General features: G+C 41.9%; 1 protein-coding gene across 4 annotated transcripts in view; it reads right to left on the reverse strand.

Annotated features, from left to right (window-relative positions):
• Positions 1–1,112: 1,112 nt before the first annotated feature.
• The window catches only part of Camsap2 (calmodulin regulated spectrin associated protein family member 2), a 78,915-nt gene continuing 59,357 nt past the window's right edge, over positions 1,113–20,670 (reverse strand). For 2 of the 4 annotated variants that reach the window (XM_029476035.2, XM_021175928.3), the window contains 10 exons: positions 18,983–19,076; positions 16,963–16,997; positions 15,750–15,819; positions 13,251–15,444; positions 10,120–10,256; positions 9,455–9,675; positions 7,732–7,831; positions 6,694–6,809; positions 4,416–4,534; positions 1,113–3,997 (listed from right to left, as the gene is read on the reverse strand). In XM_029476035.2, the coding sequence (XP_029331895.1) occupies positions 3,692–3,997; positions 4,416–4,534; positions 6,694–6,809; positions 7,732–7,831; positions 9,455–9,675; positions 10,120–10,256; positions 13,251–15,444; positions 15,750–15,819; positions 16,963–16,997; positions 18,983–19,076 (3,392 nt within the window). In that variant the 3' untranslated portion in view covers positions 1,113–3,691. The remainder of the gene's footprint in view (positions 3,998–4,415; positions 4,535–6,693; positions 6,810–7,731; positions 7,832–9,454; positions 9,676–10,119; positions 10,257–13,250; positions 15,445–15,749; positions 15,820–16,962; positions 16,998–18,982; positions 19,077–20,670) is intronic. The other 2 variants (XM_021175974.3, XM_029476040.2) reach the window with 1 other exon arrangement.

Raw genomic sequence — 20,670 nt, forward strand, 5'->3', positions numbered from 1 at the left:
CTATCCTTCTGTAACACAAATAGAAAACACTGGTCAATACTCATGTGCAACAGTGACACTAAGTTTTGGTGTCTAAGCACCGCACTGCACTGCTGAGGTGCTTTTGAGAAGCCTAGATGCCCAAAGGTGCAAACATGAGATGATTCAAACTCCATCGATTTATACAAACCCCACAAAAAACTGATTTCTTTTTAAAAAGAAACCCTTGTTCTGAAAGCACAGCCCTGGTTTTAGGTAGCACTATTTCTATGGGATGATGGGATTTCACTCATTTCAGAATGTTTTTTCTAATTCCTGGTCATAGGATTGAGGCTCTTTGATTTATCAGCTTTCCTTCATTATCTCTGTATAGGGGTTAGTAGTAAAGATGCTCCTGTCTGCTGTGGGGCATTTTCCTCGACCCCAGCAGCGTTCACCCAGTGTTTATTAGCCAGGGGAAGGGAAAGCATCATAGTTTATGGATATTCCTCCCTCTGCTGATACACTCAGTTTTTAGGATCAAATGTTTTTATTTTGGAAAATTAAAATACTGGAGACTTATGGAAGTATAGTTGTACTCTGAGGACTGAGTGTCTTTTTTTTGTTTATCTTTTGGTTTTTCGAGAGATCTGCCTGCTTTCTACCGCCTAAGTGCTGGGAGTAAGATGTGCACCACAACCACTTGGCTGAGGACTGAGCATCTTACAAAAGAGTGCGGCTCAGGCAGTGTCTGAGCACACAGTTATGTATGAGGGTTGTTTTGGCTATCAGGATTTATTTCATGCCTTCATCCAAATAAACTGAGCACAAGTGACAGCTAGAGAATGGTACAGAACTGGCCACTGTGTAGAGGGGCTCAGAGCCACACTGAAGATGCAGTGGTACTCACACCTCACAATTCTCAACTCACTAGAGACAGTGTAATTGTGTATAAGGAACATAAACATGTGAGAGTCGGAGCAAAGCACAGAAACTTAGCAACATCGTAAGGCCACCTCAAAAGGCACTCAACCATAATTTAATATTAAAAATAACTTAGGTAAATATTCAATTACTAAATTTAAACCTAGGCTGACAGGAAAATTTCATGATGTATTTATTCTCCTGAGTCCAAATAACGTTATCAAACACAAGACAAGACAACACACACTTTATTGAAGAATCAGCGTCAGTTGGTGCCATGCTTTTATTCAAATGAAAGGGGAACTACACTGTAACTCCCAGGAACGAGCAAGCCTGACGGATCATCTGCAGCGCTCAGGAGTGGACAGGAAGCACACTACACACTGCACATCGCCCAACAGTGTCCATGAGTCCCATCAAAGAAGGAGACTCTGGCTGTGAGCAGCCAGATACAAACAATAGTCCTCCTAAACAAAGCTGAGAAACTGAGAGGAAAACTTTACAAGTTGTGGTAAGTAGCAGGAGTTGACAGGTCACACTGGTTACCATGACAAGGATTTGGCAAATTTAACTGAGTAGTTACCATGGTAATTTGACCTCCAACGATGACAACGCTTGTGTTTCAGTAAGGTTGATGGAAATCTCCAAACTTTATGGAATGGCATCTTTTCATTTGTATAATTTTAAAACATAATTTAAAAAGCTGCACCATAATAAAAAAAATCTGCAGACTAAAGAAATATATCTGTATTCCTCTTGCATTAATAAAGTAAAATCTTATACTGAGAGCAATGAACTTTGTGGCAATATTCACATCACACCTTTAGACACTAGACATTCTGCTCAGTTGCTGGATATACAGATGTAAGAACGAAGACAGGCGAGGTCAGTGTTCATTAGTTCTCTCAATGTCCTGCACCTGACTTTTCTTTATTCAATACTCAGGTGACAGCAAGGAGGCTGCTTTGATAGGGAAAAGACCTTGGTTAGTAGTAGAAAATGCTTATTAAATTCCTTTGTCTATAATTCACTTTGTTTTGATTAAGTTTGTTTATAACTCTTAAACTAGTCTTATCATAAGGATGTCTTTGCCCATTTCCTTTTAATTGTGATAAAAATTGGTGTCTGAAAGGTAAAATGTGAAATTTCCCATTTTTAATATTTATATATACACAGTATGTATACATTTAAAATATAAGAGTTACATACCCTGCTCTCTCACATGCAAGCAGTAGATCACAATAGTCTTGAGCTACACATACATTTTGCACAGGTATTGGAAAAAAATCTGTGAAAATTTTTTTTACAGTTTTAACAAATATACATAAATATAAGAACATAAATTACAGTAAAATATTGACAGCATTTGAGAAAATGTTGAAAACCCAGATGCACTGATCCCTAAAGGCTTTATAATAGAAAAGTACAGCTGAGGGACTTCCCATTCCATTCTTCTTTTTAAATAAGTAAATACATGAGACACGAGTTCCCTCTCTAAACAACTTAATTAGAGAAATGTACATATTTCATCTCTATATCCCATGAAAGAAAACAAACTACTCTCTCACTTATAAACAATGTCTTCCCCACTAGTGTACACCGTTGTCACAACACTGAAACATAAAAGGGCCACACAATCAATCATTCAAGTCTTTTCCTGAGAATGAAATTTTCCCCCAACTAACCCTCTGGTATGCTTGCTGAAGAAGAAAGATCATGGAGAGGAGATGTCAAGTGTGCCCTGATCTAAGCTGCTCCACTGGAAAAGGATTCAAAGGAAAGAAAACCCAGTATAAGTAAAATAACAGGAAGCTACTTTCAAATCAAAATGTAGCCCTTTGTGCATGTTTAAAAACCTAAATATAATTTCCCTATCGGTTATAAATATAAAGGCCTCCTGAGCTGCCAGGAAGCTGTATGCTTTCATATAGAAAGGCAGCACTCACGTGTCACTCACTCACTTCTGCCAGCTTATACAGTGACGCACTTTAAACGCAATACAAAGTGCTTTGTTGTTGTTAAAAGTACAATCTGATTTATTCTGAGTTGGCAGAAGTGGTGTAGAGACGGCCAGCACTGATTTCATCAGCAGCCTCTTTCAGCATGTGCTGGGTTAGCTTGTGTGGTTTGCAGGGGGCCCAGCAGCAGCTTTTAAACACCTCCTTACTAATAGAGAAAAGTTAATACTTGTGTGAGTAATAAATACAGAATGTAAATACTTAGAAGGATTCTTGCAAACACTGTAACACCGTCAGAACACGAGGGCTACTGTAAAACTAACACTAGTGTTTCTCTTAACATCATATGAAAGGTGCAAGTTACTTTTCAACGGGAACTTTCTACTTTCATGATCTCCACATAAAACAAACACAAAGGCAGCTTAGAATAATTGCAGGAGAGGGAACAGGAACGACAACAACAACAAAACCATTTGAAGATGTGCACACACAGTACAGGGGCAAAAAGAATACATCACATAATTGCCATCTAGCCACACCTCAAGCCTATGGCCCGCTGTGTCCATGAGAATTCAGTGCTGCACGGCCTCTAACACAGGCAGGTGAGCCTGCTAACATACAAATCTCCGCCTGTGAATCAAAGCATTTCCTTCATCGCGTGGACTTATCACCTAGTAAGAACCGTCGGCATTCCAAACACTGTGATTACATTCCAGTTGTTCACAACAACAGAGTTAAGGTCCAGTTTTAATTGATAAAAATCTTGTTGGCAATTAGAAAGGTTTTCTATAGGCAGGAAAGATGAAGTACAAATTTACCACAAAGGTTCTGAAGCGAGCATCTCCTGCTGCCTATGCTTTAGTGGGTAAGAGTTTTTTTGGGGTTACTGGTCTCTTGGTCTGCCATAAATGGCTATGAATGGTAATAGCATCCACGCTAGCAGATAAAGTTTTAGCAGGTATGTGGCTAAACTGTTTTCTGTCAGAATTGTACTTGTAAAGTCCCTCAATCATCTTTTTAGTGATAGATTTAGGACCTATCCCAGTCAGTTTATTGATTTCTTCAGTTTCTGGGCAGTAAGTATACAGAGACCTGAACTGGCAGCCTGAATCCCGGAACAAGATTAAGAAGTTGTTGGCATCTGACTTCTCCATTTCCTTTAGAACAGAAAACAAAAACAAGATAACAATGAAGCTCTAACATTTTACTAAATGTTTATATATACTTGTTAATATTTCTTGGTTAAAACTTATGACAAAGTCTAAAACCAAACTTTCTATTAGTATTTTGGCATTATCAGGATCGCCTACACATGCTAAGTAGGTGCTCAGCCACCGTACACTACTGACACATTTTAAAGTCTCTCCATGGCTTTTAATTAAACTGTAAGTCTTCCAGAACTCTTGAGAGTAGAGTAACTCCATCTAACACTAACACACATCACTGCAGACCCTTCTCATGGTGCCAAACTCTAGCGGCTTGTCACAGCACTTCCCCTTCCCCCATCCATGCAGGAGACTCCTGAGGCTTCTCAGGAAATGCTCCTAGATGTAACTTCCGTGAGAGCACGCTTACCTCTAGTATTTTTTTCTTCTGACCTTCATTTACTTTTCCAGCCAAACAGCAATGAGCTAAAGCATTCTGTATTATGTGTTTATTGGATTTTGCACTAGGTTCCTTGTAAAGCTTTGGTCCTGCAGGAAACATTTACAACAGTTATAGAAATAACATTTCTAAGACAGAAACACTGTTAGTTTTCCATGCTGGAGCTGCCACACTGCTGACACTCCAAGTGAGAACTGAGCTCTGATTGGAAGGAGGATCAATAGCCTTGACTGTCCTGGAACTCCCCAGCTAGACCAGGCTGGTCTCAAACTCACAGAGATTTGCCTGCCTCTGCCTCCCAAGTGTTGGGATTAAAGATGCGCACCACCATGTCCAGCCCTTAGGTGTGGCTACACTCTAGCCACAACATGGTTTTATTCACACAGGACACATTTGGAGGATATTCTTGTGGCCTTTTGCTGCTGTCCCATGAAGGCAGTGTTAGAAATAAGATATTGCTTGTACCTGTTACACTGTCTCCTTAATCGTCCCCGTCTGGCTGGATTACTTACTCGTCAGATTAAAGCATAACGGGCCCAAGAGTAACCCTTAGTTTACTTTAGCTTTCTTGAGACTGACTCACATTACTTTAAGTCCAGGCTGGCCTCAAACTCATGGTCACCCTCTTCAGGTGACCATTGGAAGCCACCATACTTGGCTTTAGCTTGTAAAAGGCCAGAAGGTAGTCTTGGAAGATAGCTCAGTCAGTCAGCATTTTTCTTGCAAGCACAAGGATGTCAGTTCAACCCCCTAGGACCCACACTCTATTTAAAAAAAAAAAAAAAAGTATTAGTGAGGTGGAGACAGGCAAATGAAACCCTGTTTCAAAAACCCACAGCTGGATGTGATGGCATATGCCTTTAACACCAGTATTCAGAAAGCAGGTAGTTCAAGGCTAGCCCCGGATATCTAACAAGACCCTGTTTAAAACTCCAAAGGCAGCGCCACCTGCATATACTGGTTCTCTTCTGGTTCTGCATGTGCACACAAAAATGAAGAAGAACAGTTTTTCTTTCCAGGTTGTTCAACTTTACAAAGGCAGAGGGAGCAACATGGAAATATTGTCCAGTCTCACACTAAAAGCTGTCAGACTGGGGCTGGAGAGGTGGCACTGGCTGCTGGCTCTTCCACAGCACCTGGGTTTGATTCCCAGCACCCACAGAGTGGGTCCTAACCATCTCTAACTCTAGCCCCAGCGGATCTGATCTCTTCCTGATGCAGATACCAGGTATGCAAGTGGAAAGCAGACATGCACATGGGCAAAAGACTCATACACATGGAATAAATGAGAGAGAGAGAGGGGGAGGGAGGGAGGGAGGGAGGGAGGGAGGGAGAGAGAGAGAGAGAGAGAGAGAGAGAGAGAGAGAGAGAGAGAGAGAGAGAGAGAGAGAGAGGCTGTCAGATAGACCGTAGGAAGTTGTACTAAGCAGCTAAAGAATAGAGAGGGGAAGGGGGAAGCCAGAAAGTAAATACAATTTCGAACTGGTTCTTGGCTACTGAGGGTATGGTAAGGAGTCTCAGGTGCATGGGACCATCTCCTCCTCCTGCTGTCCCCACCCCGTATCCTTCCTGTCCTTCAACGCACACAGGTGCCCATCTCCTCACTCTGGCCTCTGCTCTGGGTCTTTAGCTGTACTCTCACTTTCTAGACTCTAGTCTGGCTTTGGTCAGTGCTGCCCACCCACAGAGGCTGGAAGAGGAGCTGGAGGGAGCAGGGACAGTGAGGATGACACCTCCTAGATTTGATGCCCTTACCTTTAGGCTCCCTTGATATCATTGTCATCATTATGTTGGTGCTCAGCCTTCATGCAAATTAGGCAAACACTCCCCCAATAAGCTTTATTGTTTTTATTTTGAGACAGAGTCTCATTAAGTTACTAGGCTGACTATAACCGAAGTCTTGATGTTAGGGAGAGTTATGAAGTCCTTATGGACTTCCTTCACATAGTCATGAGGAACATATTTTGTTGATGAGACTTCTCTAAGGTTTCTTTGAAGTGGCCAGGAGTATAGGCAGCTGGCATCTAAGTTCTATCTTTAGTTCTATTTAGAGACCTACCTTACTCACCAGGGGCGAGTCACTGCCTCCTTCAGTGGGGCTGCATCACTGAAAGGCTCGCACCTCACAGTGACCCCTCTCCTTACTGTACCACACGCTTGTGTTTGTGATGCAAACCTGCACCACCTGCCCCATGCCTGTTCTCGTTAGCGAGGTAACTCAGAATCTCCCCTGGATGCTCACACTGACCTGTGTACTCTGTGCCGGAAGCCACCGAAGAAGTTGTGGATGCGTTTTCCCAGTCCTTCTCGCCATTCCGACTGCCACAACGACTTGGAGACAAGAAGCCTTCTACAGACTCTGACCTAAACAATGAATATCCTTACATTTTATGTCTCAGAAAAAAGCATCTTTGAGCTCCTGCGGATGCATGTGACTGTATCAACCAAACCAACCTAGAGCTTTAGAAATGAGGTAGTGCTAATACCGCCTCTTCTTTATGGCCATGGTAGGCACACTGTAAATATCTGTTGGGATGAACTCTTTCTATATGAAAACTGAAGACTAGTACAAGGGACTGGTGAGACAGTGTGCACACTGAGCTCCTGGGTACCAGAAGCACTCTTTTTTGATGTGTGTCTTCTAATTCAAGGTGACACTGATCTTTCAAATCTATATGCTAGAGAAAAAAGACATGGGTCCTTATATCTGTGACTTAGATACAAATGCTCCAAAATGTTACATTCAAATAAGCAAGTGACTTTGGGATTATTCTAATGTCATTGTCTTCAATGGGAAGGAAGATTTTATTTTTCTCTATTATTTAATCATAGTCATATTAGCAACTATTGTATAAAACACTATTAGTGTTTATAGCTTATAAAAGTATTAACATTAATTCAAATTCTAAAAGAGCACTGATAAGTAAGTCATTATAATTATATCATAATTAATAACTATACAATGTGTGTGCGCGCGCGTGCGCATGTGCATACAATGTCATGCAGAAGATTTGAGGGTGACTTGCTGAAGTCATTTCTCTCCTTTCACCATGTGGGTCCCCGAGACTAAACTCAGGTTATCAGGCATGGCGGCAGATGCCGGGACCTACTGAGCCATCTTAGTGGCCCCACCTCATATCATTTTAACAGAAACTCTTAGATCAGCAAAGCTAAAAATTTGTGATGTTTCACTTATTATAAAATAAATAATTTTTATTTACATTTTTATATAATTGCAAGTACCACATTCTTTCCTGTGAAAAACATCCAAAAGCTCTGGGCTTACCTTGGCGTCCTCTTGCCTGAATGAACACTCTCGCTATCACCTGTGTTCAGCGATGCCAAAGAGAGGCTAGAGACTGAAAAAACACGAGAAATTCGTGATCCTGAACAAAAACAAAATTGGAACTGTAAAAGAAGAAACTAGGAAAGAGTCTGTTCATTAGATAACACCAGCAATGATAATTGGGCTTTTGTCATTTCCTCCTTTCTTTACTCTGAATCAAAGCACACAGTAGGTTGCATGCATATATCCACAACTTTAACTAAGAATCAAGTTTTAGGCAACAATAAAACTAACGTGCTGTTTCCAAAGTAAAGTGGTCAGGAGACCTGATACCCTAACCAGGTTTTTAAAAAAACAAACAAACAAACACCCCAATATACTTTGCAATATTTAATTCCTCCGTGCAAAATTAGCTTACAAATTTCTTCCAACAATTTTTAGTTTTGATTTTTCTTTTCTTAAATTTTGCCTGCATGTATGTATATGCACTGCCTGTATACCTGGTGTCCATGGAGACTAGAAGACCGTGCCGGATCCCCTGGAATTATGAACCACTGGTTGTGAACTATTATGTGGGTGCTGGGAACCAAACCCTAGTCCTTGGCAAGAGCAGCAAGTGCTCCTAGCCACTGAGTTATCCCCCTAGTCCTAGCCATCTCCTCGCACATCAGCCAATGTTATAAATCAAAGAGTCTCACCAAACAAACCAGGCTCATCCCTATAGCCTCAGCATTTGGAATACTGACGCTGAGTTGCTAGCTGGAGGCCAGCTTGTGCTGAAGAGCAAGCACAGAAGCCAAGCTTCACTGCTTGGTCAATTTTAGGTTACCCCCTCCACCCACAATCCAGAGTAACTTTAGAAATTCTTAGTTTTTGGAGTGATAGGGATAAAATCTAGAGTCTCAAGAATATTAGGCAAGGCCTCTACTTTTTTAATCTTCAGCTCTAACTGTAGAAATTCTCGGAAATTTTCCATGGCACTATATTAAATAAAATGGCTAAAAATTATGTATTTTGAATTTTTCAACTCCAAGAAATTATAATTTTGGATTTTTGGCTATTTGTACCTTAAAGGAGGACCTTTGCAGTCTTGACCTGATGTTCTTTACTGTCTGGATATCAATGTCTCAAGAAATGGTCAATGGCAGAGCCCTTAAACCTCACAGGAAGGGCCTAGACAGAAGTACAGGGATGCTTCTTACACCGAGCATGCACATCACCTGTCTCCTCATTTATGTTTGTAAACAGTAGTGAAAGCCTTGGGGACATAGTGTGGTTGTTGAATACTACTTGCCCATCAAGCACAAAGCCCTGGAGCCAATCCCCAACACTGCATTAGAAGGAAGAGGTAGTTCATGCCTGTAATTCCAGCACTTACGGGGCAGAGGTAGGAGGATGAGAAGTTCAAGGTTATCCTCGGTTATAACGTTTGTGGTGCGTTTGTGGTTAGCCTCCGCTGTATGAGCCCTTGTCTTAGGGGGAAGGAAGGTTGCTACATCTGCAGATTCACATTTAGCATTCACACTGGATTTACTGGATATATGCATGCACACACAATGCACCTCGATTAAATACAAATTTCCTTAGCTTATTTTGGTTTCCAATAAGACCATGCATCATCTCAAACCGTTGTCCACGTCAGTATTACCAAAGCACTGTCAAGTGAGCACACCAAGCCAAGCTGGTGTTTATGAACAGACTCCTCAGAAATAACTGGGGTTACCTGGAGGGCCTTTGATCGGTGTTTTGGGAGATTCAATATGATCTCTGTGAATGGATTTCGGCCGCTGTTTTTTCTGTTTAGCCGCCTGAGGTCGAGGCTTGATTACTGTATCCATGTCTTCCATCAGCTTCAGCTGTTTCCTCCTCATGTATTCCTGCCTGATAAACTCTCTCCGTGCTCGCTCATCTTCTTTCTTCTGACGTTCTTCTTCAGTTTTTCGTCTAAGAAACCAAATGGCCAAATTGGTTATTTTGTATACCAAATACAAACGACACTGGAAAGAGTTACATGGTTGAAGGGAGGAAAATATTTCAGAACCTTGGGGGAAAACATAGTTGGATTAAAATGTCCTTGAGAAAATTTAAAATTTTGGTCATTTTCCTCTCTCTGTATGTGTTTCTCAGTTATTTAAATTAATGGTATTTAAACATTAGTATTAACTTTTAAAGTTAACACTCCTTTACTCTGACAAGCAAAAAGAATAGTTTGAACTTCTAAAACCGCCCCTAGTCAACAATGGTCTCGCTCCTTTTTGTCCCCCACAATGTTCCTGAAGACTCCTGTCGCTCCAGAGCTGACAGAACACTGCCTGCCCTGAAGGCACACTTGCAGTTCTCTCTAAAGAGCCTGAGTCTCAGTGCAGATCAGTGCAGCATCCTCCTCACCTCGTCTCCTCTTTCTTATGCTCCATCTCTGCTTCCAGCTGCTGCTTCCGAAGCTGGGTCTCTTTCTCTCTTCTTAGCCGTTTCTCCAGCAAAGCTGCTCGCTTCATTGCCATATCATTCTCTGCCTTTTGATCATCCTAAGAACAAAAAGAGTAAACATTTAGATTCTAGTTTATCATAGCCACATCCTATCGTTACTCTTTTATCTGAAAGCTGAACTAATTACAACCCTGCCAAATGTGGACATGATTCACAAAATGTTAAGAAATCCTAACCTTAACAGCCATGAAAAGAAAAAAGAAGAGACAAGTGCTTTCTTACTGTTTTAGTTTGTGTACCTGTGCACACACCTGCTACGGTGCATGTGTGGAGGTTGGCAGGTAACTTGCAGGAGTCTGTTCTCCCCTTCACCAAGTGGATCTCAGGCCTGAACTCAGTCAGGCCTTCAGGCCTGGTGTTAACAGCCTTTACCTGGTGGCCACCTCATGGCCTGAAAACAACTGTGTACATCAGTTACAATCTGTGACCTGTGTGCCCATGCATTCATACATGGTACCCACACGGCAGTCGGAATACAACCTGCAAAAGCTGGTTCTCTTCCTCTACAATGCTGGTCCCAGGGATCAAACTCAGACTGTCAGGCTTCCCAGCAAGTGTCTTCCCCACTGAGTCACTGCACTGGCCCCCACATAACTTGGTTCCATCCTAACAAACAACCTACAATAGCAGAGTTTGGCTCCCATTATAAAAAATCACATTGAAATTATAATGAAAAATCAGATAAAAAGCATTCCAAAACTCTCCAGCAAATGTCACGTCACATAAATGTTGCGTTTGCTTGTCTCCAGCTTAGTTTTTGTTTTTTAAGCTGAGGTACTTACAGTTTGACTGACAGGTCACTTGGAAGAAGACCTAGGCATAATTCCCTTTTCTGAAATTCTGTCATTCTCAGAGTTTGTCACCATCTGTAAACCTCCTGGACTGACTGAAGGCAGGCAGTTCCCAGAATGCCTGCCTCTACGGTGCAGTGCTTACAATCCAAGCACGTAGTAACTAGCACGTCCTAGTGCTGGTTCACTGTCTTAATGACTGCTTGAGGACGCTTATGTTCTAGTGACTGATGCATTGGCATCAAGTGCTGCACATTACAGGTTTCCAAGCACACAGGGAAAAAAGACTTTTGTCTCTTTTTGCCTGGGAGCCCAGAGACAGATTCTATGGTGAACAGAAAAAGTCTGAAGGTACATCAAATCCATCAGCTTAAACATGCATTTCTGCATCTAGCTAACCAACCACACATACTATGCTATGCTTTCGGTAAAAAGAACAGTGTCCCTGCATGTTCACAGTCTAAGTGAGAAAAAAAAGAAAAAGAGGGAAACTTAAACTATGGATGTCAGTATACTCAGGACCCCACAGGGACACTGTGGGGATATTAATCAAGGAAGCATGGACAGTCTTAGAGGAAACAGTTAAGGAACAATCTAGAAGATACAACAAGAGTCTAAACAAGTAGGTCTGGGTTATTCTGCCCAAGTCCCTGAGTTGGGCTAAGGTTTGGACTTTATAAACACTTGCCCAGAACGCTGGAGGACATAGGTTTACTATTCAGAACCATACTTAATATAAATAAGGTGTCTCCAGTGGAGCCAGGCTCATGGAGACAGTAGTGTAAAGAACAGGATGGTGTGAGTAGAGGCTAGGGACCCATGTCCAGGAGATAGAATCAACAGGATGGAAGGGAGTGCAGATGCATGGAGGCCCAGATTACACTGGGGATGCTCCTGCCCCATGTTTCCTTTCTGAGCAAGGAAAAATGGTAGCAAAGGTCTCTAAACCTACACATATAACTTTGCTATGTGTTAGTAGTCGTCTATTTAAAAACAATACTTCTACATGATTAGCAGACACAACACGACTTACATCCAAATTTCTAAATGCTGACAGAGGCCTAAGGGACAGGCATCCTGAGCTAAAATTTAAAACAAATCACAATAGAACAAGCAACCCCACTGTCTCAGCAGTCGGTATGCTTGTTTCTCCCCACCACTGCTGCACATGTCACCTATGTTAAGGTCTCAAGCTGTGGCTGCTCGGGGCACTTTTCCTAAATCTACCCTGAGCATCACAGGCCAGAGGCAAGAGCCGCTGAGTCAGAGGGAAGGAGTGTGAACCTGAAAACCATCCTCTTGCATGTGGCGGTCGGCTAACGAGCTGGAGAAAAGCTTTACTATACTGTGTTCAAAGCCTAAGCTCTTCACTATCGGGAAGTAATACTGTCCCGGCTCTGCCACTTGTTTGGCTGAAGTACTGTTTAACTGCTGTAATCTAACAGTGATAGCAAGATTAAAACTGATATTCCTAATCTGTTCAGACACAGGATTAGCGATCACCTGGCTTTAGTGCCTTACCAACAACAAACTGAAACATACATTTCTAGTTACAGAAAGGCAAACTGCAGTCCACCCTGCAGAGCATAAGTAGGTAACACCACAGCCCATGGATCGTGTATACGTCTTTTTAAAAACTGTTTCTAGAGTTTTTTCAGGGGTGGACAGTATAGCTATTGGCAGAGCTCTGTTCAGTATGCAAAGCATTGGCTTTGGTTCCCAGAACTGCAGCAAAAGAGAAGCTGTGTCTCAATGATAACATCAAACTACTACATCCTTTTAAAACATTTCACTTTATAAGATCCTATCTGATAAGTCTGTAAAACTCAAGTTGATAAAAAGTCTGTAAAATTTAAGTTGATAGAAAATGTTAAAACCTTAACATACTTAAATACAATGCAATTTGAGCATTTTTTACCTATTGGAAATGGACGAATTCCTAAAAGAGCATCAATAAAAGTGAGAACGGGAGAAAGGAAACCATCTAATATGATTTAACTACAGGCATGATGGCATGACTGTGGTGGAAGAGTGCAGCTCTGAGTCCACACTGGAATATGGTTTCAGGAGCCAGTACTTAGTACTTCTGTAGTCCAAGGCCTGGTTTGCCTAGACACATTTCAGGAATAATGGCTGTCTTGTAATCAATGATATTGTTACTGAAGAAATAAATGTATCAACTTAGAAAATTTCCTAGGACCCATCCTAGGAAGAGGCTCAAAACGATGTCATTAGTATTACCTTAAAGAAGAAGCCACAGCATACTTTCTGCTCATCGTCAAACTGTTCCTTATCACTCTCTCCATCCAACTTCTCAGCAGACACATCAGCCTTTTCAGGGGGTTTTAAATCAGACAGAGAAACTTCAATCAGATTGACATTTTTAGGAGCAGTAGGTGGGAAAACAGGCTTAGGAGGTGGCTCTGTGGGCTGGCTCAGTTGGTCCTCATTTGGTGTCACACACACAGTCTCTGTGATAGGCTGTGACAACACCTCAGACACTGTTGATTCAACAGGTTTAATCTCCTTCTCCCCAGGATTACGGTCACAAGGTCCCAAAGTCCCTTTGCACTCTGAGGGCTCCTTTTTAATCTCCTCTTTCTGTTTGGGCTCTTTTTGGGGCTCTCCATCATCACCAAAGCATACGAATGACCGTGTCTGAATGGGCACCTGACTTGGGGAAAACCTCCTTAGCCGAGGAAGACTATCCACAGACCGAGGCGGTGTCAAGGTTCGGTTCAAAGGAGTTATTTTTAATTCATTTGGCCTTGGAGTCCTTTGATTTTTAACAGAAAAAGATGCACTCTTCCTGGTGGAAGACTGTGGGGATGGATGAGTTGGGCGTGGGGAGTCTGAAGAGAATGGTGCAGCAGCTGATGACAGGCCTGCCTGTCTAGGTTTAAAATCACGGATCTGCTTCTGTGGAGAGGGTTGTGGAGGTGAAATCACCCAGGACTGCTGCTCTCTCATCTGCATTAACATCTCCTGCTGAAGGGACAAGCGCTGCATTTCTTGTTGTAGAAAGTGCAGGGATGAGTTCAGCTTCTCAATGGACTTTGTATACTCTAAGATTTCTCCTTCATTTAAAGTCTCTTCTGAAGGGCTCGTCAGGTTCCACTGCTTCTCAGGATCAACGGGCGTGGTTGGCGACTTCAGCCATCTGCCTGGAGGGGTCTCCATGCTCTCTTTTATGTCTGCCAAGGACTTGCTCCTCTGTCCATCCATTTTCTGTGACTCCCTTTCCTTTGCTCGGTCCGTGTATACTTTCTCGTCTTCTGCACCTGCTGCTTCCTCTCGAAGAGGGGAAATCCCTTCCCCTTTCTTCTTCACTACAGTCAGGAACGCTGTCCTTCCCATTTTCTGCCTCTGTTTGGTAAAAGCGGCTTCCATCTTCTTCTTCTGGGCTTCTATAGCACGTCTCTTTTCCTCCAGCCTCATCCTAAGGTGAACCATCTCAGAAGCCAACAGCTGTGTTGTGTCCCGACCTGGGGCAACACCGGCTTCCTCTGGAATTTGAGCCCAAGACACTACGTGAGGAATATTCAGTTCGGAGCCTTCTGGTGTCGTTTTCTGTGAGCTGCTCCCACTACTTTTCCCATCAGTGTGATTCAGCTTCCTGAACTTCTGCTCAGCAAAGCTGGTCATCTTCACCCCAGAGCTAGAGGAGGCACTGCTCCCGGGCTGAGACTTGGTGCTGATGGTGCTTGGGCAAGGACTCAGGGCTTCCCTGGGGTTGCTGGCTCTTAGATCATAGTCCTGAAGAAGCTTAGATGCATCATCCATGTCGGAGTCTAAGCTAACAGTATAATCTCTCAAGGAGGAGTCTTCGTCCATGGTCTCCGGAATGTCTTCTGAAGGGACGTGAATTCCAGTGTCGACTTCTGTAGTGTCTGTTATGGGACTCAAGGCACCTTTCGTGTCAGTTATGTTATCAGGACTGGACTGGTTTAGCTTGATATTTGAATTCAGGATACTCAGATCTTGACCATGAAGAAAGAAGCCATTAGCGATCTGATCTGGCTGTGGCGTATGAGGAGGTCTTTCAGTATCGTGGATTATCTGTAACGCTTCTTCAATGCTTGGCGTTTCTATCTGATTCCCGAACTCGTCTAGAAGCACTCTGTTTTGTAAAGCCCCATTTGGAAGCTTGTAGTGAGTATTCTCATTAGAGTTCAGTTCATTCGTGTTGAGAGGCATGGATGATTGGAGGTCACCATGACGGTCGACATGAAGCTCTTCCTCAATGCTCTCCTCCTCTTCTCCGTTCACTGGCTTGAAGGACAGATTTTTCCTAATGTGCTTGGATGCACGGCTGTTGTTGAGAGTGAGCCCTTCATTGCTAACAGAGCGGATGATTCCCCGGTTTGGAGTGGAGCTCTGCGCACTGTCTTCCTTATCAAAAGAAATGTCAAATGAAACACCATGCACTGATGTTCTGAAAAAGACGAGAAGACAAAACGTTTAAGAATCTGCAGGAAAGAAACGACTGTAAACATAGCATGGAGCAGTTTGGAAGTCTGTCCTTCCTTCACTGTTCACGGCCTGCCGACCCCACGGTGAGCTGGGCTGCTTCATCTCCTTTCAGTTCATCCCTCTCACCTCTGTGACCCCCATGCTGCCCTTTTCAAATTTAGGTCCTAGCTGAAATCATGCTTGGGCAAGCTGACTAACTACAGCATCAAAGCAGAGGGAGATGAAGCTGGCATTTTTGGTAACGTGCTTACCAAACTTCGTGCTTACCTTTTCTCTTTAGGCCATGTTCCTATGAAGCCATCAACGTAAGACATAGATGAAGACCTTCTAATTCCTCCTTCAAATGCAAAAAAAGGGAAACTCATATATTAGACATATTTGAGAAGTCATTCATGGCACTAAAAGGTGGAACCACAGTTGCAATAACACAAACAAAAGTAAATAATTCCTTTTTTTTTTTTAAGTTTATGGGAGTTTTCGTATAAACTTTTTTTTAAGTTTATACGAAATCTATAGCTAATACAACTAGCAAGAGAGGCTCTATGTTTAATCCTCAGTAAACTACCTCCCTGCCAAAATAAGTATATACATATAAAGAATTTTAATTTTTATTTATTATGTATATAGTGTTTTACCTGTATAAATGTTTGCAGGCCAAAAGAGGGTATCAGAACTCATTATAGATGGTTGTGAGCCACCATATGGTTGCCGGGGATTGACCTCTCGAAGAGCAGACAGTGCTCTTTTTTTTTTTTTTAATACTTTTTATTAGGTATTTTCTTCATTTACATTTCCAATGCTATCCCAAAAGTCCCCCATACTCTCCCACCCACAGACAGTGCTCTTAACCTCTGAGCCATATCTGCAGCCCCAAGAATTTTTTTTATTAACAAAGAAACCCATACATTAAGTGTAGTGGCACATAGTAATAATACTAGTACTTGGGAGATTGGGGCAGGAGGGTTAGTAGTTTAAGACTAGCTTGGATACCACAAAGCTAGAAAAATACAAGAAAAATACAAACAGGGCATGGTGGCACACTTCTGTTAGCTGGACATGGTGGCACACCTCTGTTAGCTGGACACGGTGGCACATGCCTGCATTCCCAGCACTTACAAAGCAAGACAGGAACATCAGAAGTTCACAGTCAACTCTGGCTATATAAAGAGTTTGAGGCCAGTCTGGGCTATGTGAGACCTTGTCTCTAAAAAACAAAACAAAAGCAAGCACAAGGAATAGAGACACAGCCCACTGGTACTGCAGTTGCCTAGCATGTGATACACAAAGCTCTTGGTTTAGTTCATAATACCGCAAAAAAAGGGAAAGAAAGCAGGCATGGAGCTACAGATCACCTATCACATATGTAACAGATAGTTTTCAGAAAAAAAAGCTAGATATTTTTCATATTTATTCTAATTTATTTCCAAATTAGCCTACTTAACATAGCATTTTCCTCAATAGGCTTTCTGAAATACATTACCTGAGGCTGAAGAATGAGTCTGCGGTCGTGTATATCTAAAAGGCAATGAGGAGACAGTAAACAGAGCTCCTTCCCAGTGTCCCACGTAATATCTAATACATTCTCTTTCTCTCTTTTACACCCCCCACACAACACATACCTTTTAATAAACAATGAAATTTAAAAAAAAAAACATTAATTTGCAGTATTTGGGGGAAATTTGAATCTCCAAAAACTTCTGTACAATAAAATCCCAGATAATCCTGACAAGCCTTTCAGCACAGCATCTGTCTGTAGACCTTTCCTGTTCTGACCTCACTCTGCCCTACTGTACTCAGTCCAAGGAAACTGACAAGTCTGCTTCTCACGTAATAGTGATAACTGGCCAGATCAAGGTATACTTTAAGTCCTCCTTTGAAGCTCTAAGGCACCATGTTCCGCTGGTGTCAAGTGGGGTACATATCCTCATCGCCCAGTGATGGGAATGGGGATAAGAGGCAGAAGCTTCAGCAGCTCAGGTCACACTGTCCCTCAGCTCAGACAAACTGAGACTTGGAGGGCGCTCTCAAGGCTGTGCCTTTACCGCTTATGAAAGCTCAATCTGAAGAACTGCCTCTGTCCACACCAAATGCTACCTGGGGTCTCTGATTCTTCCTCCTAATTATGTGCAGCTTGTCTTCTCGGTTTACCTGTACTCACTGTTAGGCCTATCAATGAACACACAGTTCCCGAGCATGCCTGTGATAGTCCGATTTCTGAGATACACTCCATAGTTTATACTCTTCCTTACTCTATGACCAGAGAGGGTGATCCTGAATACCAGTAAGCTGGTTATTAAACTGTGTTTGTGCTTTTCTTCTTCCCCAGTTAACGGCTAACCATGCAGTACGAGCTGGGTAACCATCTCAGTTTCAGACTTGCACCGAGGATTTTGACGTTGTGATACTCTAGAATCAAGTAGGAGCCGGGCAGGTGGGAGAGCTGCTGGCTGTCTTCTGCTGCGACTGCCTCCTTTTTACTCATAAGACCTTTCATTTAGAAACAGTAACATCTATAGATGTGACCAAATTATTCCCAGGGAGTGGAAAAATTAATCAACTCCTTCCTCAAAAGTTCTACAAAGGATCACATGGAGACTTACAGACATTAGAGGGCCTAGGAGCCTAGGATGACAGTAGACAGGAACTCCTCAAGGGAGAGGATTTGGAATCTACCTGGTTATTGGGGTTCTCCTAGAAGAGAGAGAGAAAATAGCCACTAGGGTATCTAAGTAAAAGGGATGAGTCTCCATAGGACCTAAGCTGTATTTTTTCATGGCCAGGGATGGGGAGACTGTTCATTCAGGGTCCTCGTCCCAATCATGACTGAATGACACATTCTTAAAGCTCACTGGTCACTTCTGAGTAGAAGGTGGACAGCACAGAGATGGTGTTTTATTACAGCAACAAATAGAAGTGGAGAACACCTGTTTCAAAGAGTTTTGAATAATAGGAAATCTACAAATCCAGGGCCAGCAAGACAGCTCAGCAGATAAAGGGACTCGTCAAGCCTGATGACCTGAGCTTACTCCCGGGATACAGCATAGGAGAGAGCCGACTCCTACAAACTGTCATCTGACCTCCACACATGTCACAGACATAAGAAAATGTGCTTAAAAATGTAACAATCCAGATATAATTCTAAAAGTTCCATGAGGCCTAAGAGTCACCTACTAGATATATCTCTCACTATTAATAACTGGATATTAAATATTCTCACTTACAGGAGTAAGGCAGCAGCAAGGCTTAACTTGAGTTTCCTAATTTGGAACTTAGATTATTATCCTCCACTTTTCAGTGTTGGTTCATTAAAAACCTATTCATGTAAACACTCATTTCAGTAGAAATTCCAATTATATTTAAATTAAACTAGGCCTTAGTAGCATAAGTTACTTGTAAGTTAATTTACAAATCTAACTATAAAACTTAAAAACTTTTTTATGACAAGGTATTATTTGATTTCATTAGTAAATAACAGGAATAGTGAAGTCACTGTGGACTACCTGGAGGAGAAGTCAGAACTAGATGAACTATCCGGGATGTTTCTTTTGGCAGCATTTAAGACAGGAACCGATGGCACGTCTTTTGCAGGCTCAGCTAAAATAAAAGATGAAACTTCAAAACTGTATCGTCAATGGATTCCTAACAGCACTGCAGGCATCTGAGCCACTGTATCGTCAATGGATTCCTAACACCACGGCAGGCATCTGAGCCACAAGCAAACATTTAACCTTCCCTTCTATTCCCCATAACTCTTTCTAATATAAATGTATCCTTAAATCATCTCCAAAAGGTCAAAGAATTTCTTGATATAATCAGACTCTTAAAAAATCCACTTTAAGGTTAGTGGGATAGGTATCATAAAATAAATACAGGTATTCAAGACAAGGATAAGCCCGACAAGGAAAGTTTTCACAGAATTTTAGAGACATGAGGTAGGTTTCAATTTTGCTTTTTATGAATCGCTGGTGTGTTTGTAGTTAACTAAAGACGGTCAGAATTTCACTGAGAAACCTTCACTCTATCTGGCTTACATACACTTGTAAGTAATCTGAGGGGAACAACTTAGTTTTGAGTGATGTTTGATGCAAAAGCTGCTATTACTGCTGAGTGCTGGGCTCCACAGACACGGGCACAAAAGGCAATGCACGTGAAAGTCACACTAACTGCAAAATATTGTATAGACACTGGTTATGATAATCATTAAGGTAAGTGACAGTAGCCTTAAGGCTCTAAACTTCTTTCAGGGAGGTATTCTTATCTAACAAGCTCACTATTTAGAACCTCCTTTCAATGGCTTTGAGCTCCCAAGTCAGATCACATACATGCTATCTCGTGCTGCCCATCATGGGGCCTGCGGGCAGCAGAGTTTATAAAGTAAGGTCTACCTACCACCACCACAATACGTTTCTTTTGCTACTTTACAACCCCCTTTGTAGCAGAAAGAACTAGCCCCATAATTTTAGCTGGAAGAAAGTTCTAAGTTTAGAAGAAACGCTAAACGTAGAGTCGTTTTTGCTGAAATCAGACATACAGAAATGTATGTCTGATTTCAAAAATGAAAGCCAGCTTTACTGTGCCATACACAGCATTTGCTCTACAAAAAACCCAGAAGGAATTCCTTTTACTTTATTTATTTATTTATTTTTGCTTTCTGGCAGAGCTGAAGTTTGAACCCAGGGCTGTATGGAAGCTAGGCAAGTACTCCACCATTGAGCTGTGCTCCCAGCCTTTGCCAGCAATTCAGTCTTTATCATAATTATATTGTAATAACAAAGGCTACTAGTTTAAAAAATATAACCACAAAGTATTTCATTGTTTAAAAGAAAATTCAAGTCTTAATGGAGTGGAGTTTGGGTAACAGGATGTTAAAAACAAAGAATCAAGTAAGAAATAAAAACTGCAGATCGGAATAAAGGGATTAAAGGTATGGATGGCAAGATGGTGCCCACTTGGCCCTGAGAGCTCTGTGCTGTAAGATACCAAATACAGGGCTATTTTATTCTGATTCCTGCAGATAATAATATTCTGATTCCTGCCTTGACTACTAAAACATTAGATTTTTTTTAAATCAAGGATAATAGCTGGAATCTAAAATAATAACAAGTTTCTATCTAAAAAAAAAATAACCAGAGGAGCTGGGCGATAATGGCTCACACCTTTAATCTCAGTACTCAGGAGGCAGAGGCAG

The sequence above is a fragment of the Mus caroli genome, unplaced genomic scaffold, assembly GCF_978045245.1.
Source record: "Mus caroli unplaced genomic scaffold, Mus_caroli_1 scaffold_1, whole genome shotgun sequence".
Lineage (NCBI taxonomy): Eukaryota > Metazoa > Chordata > Mammalia > Rodentia > Muridae > Mus > Mus caroli.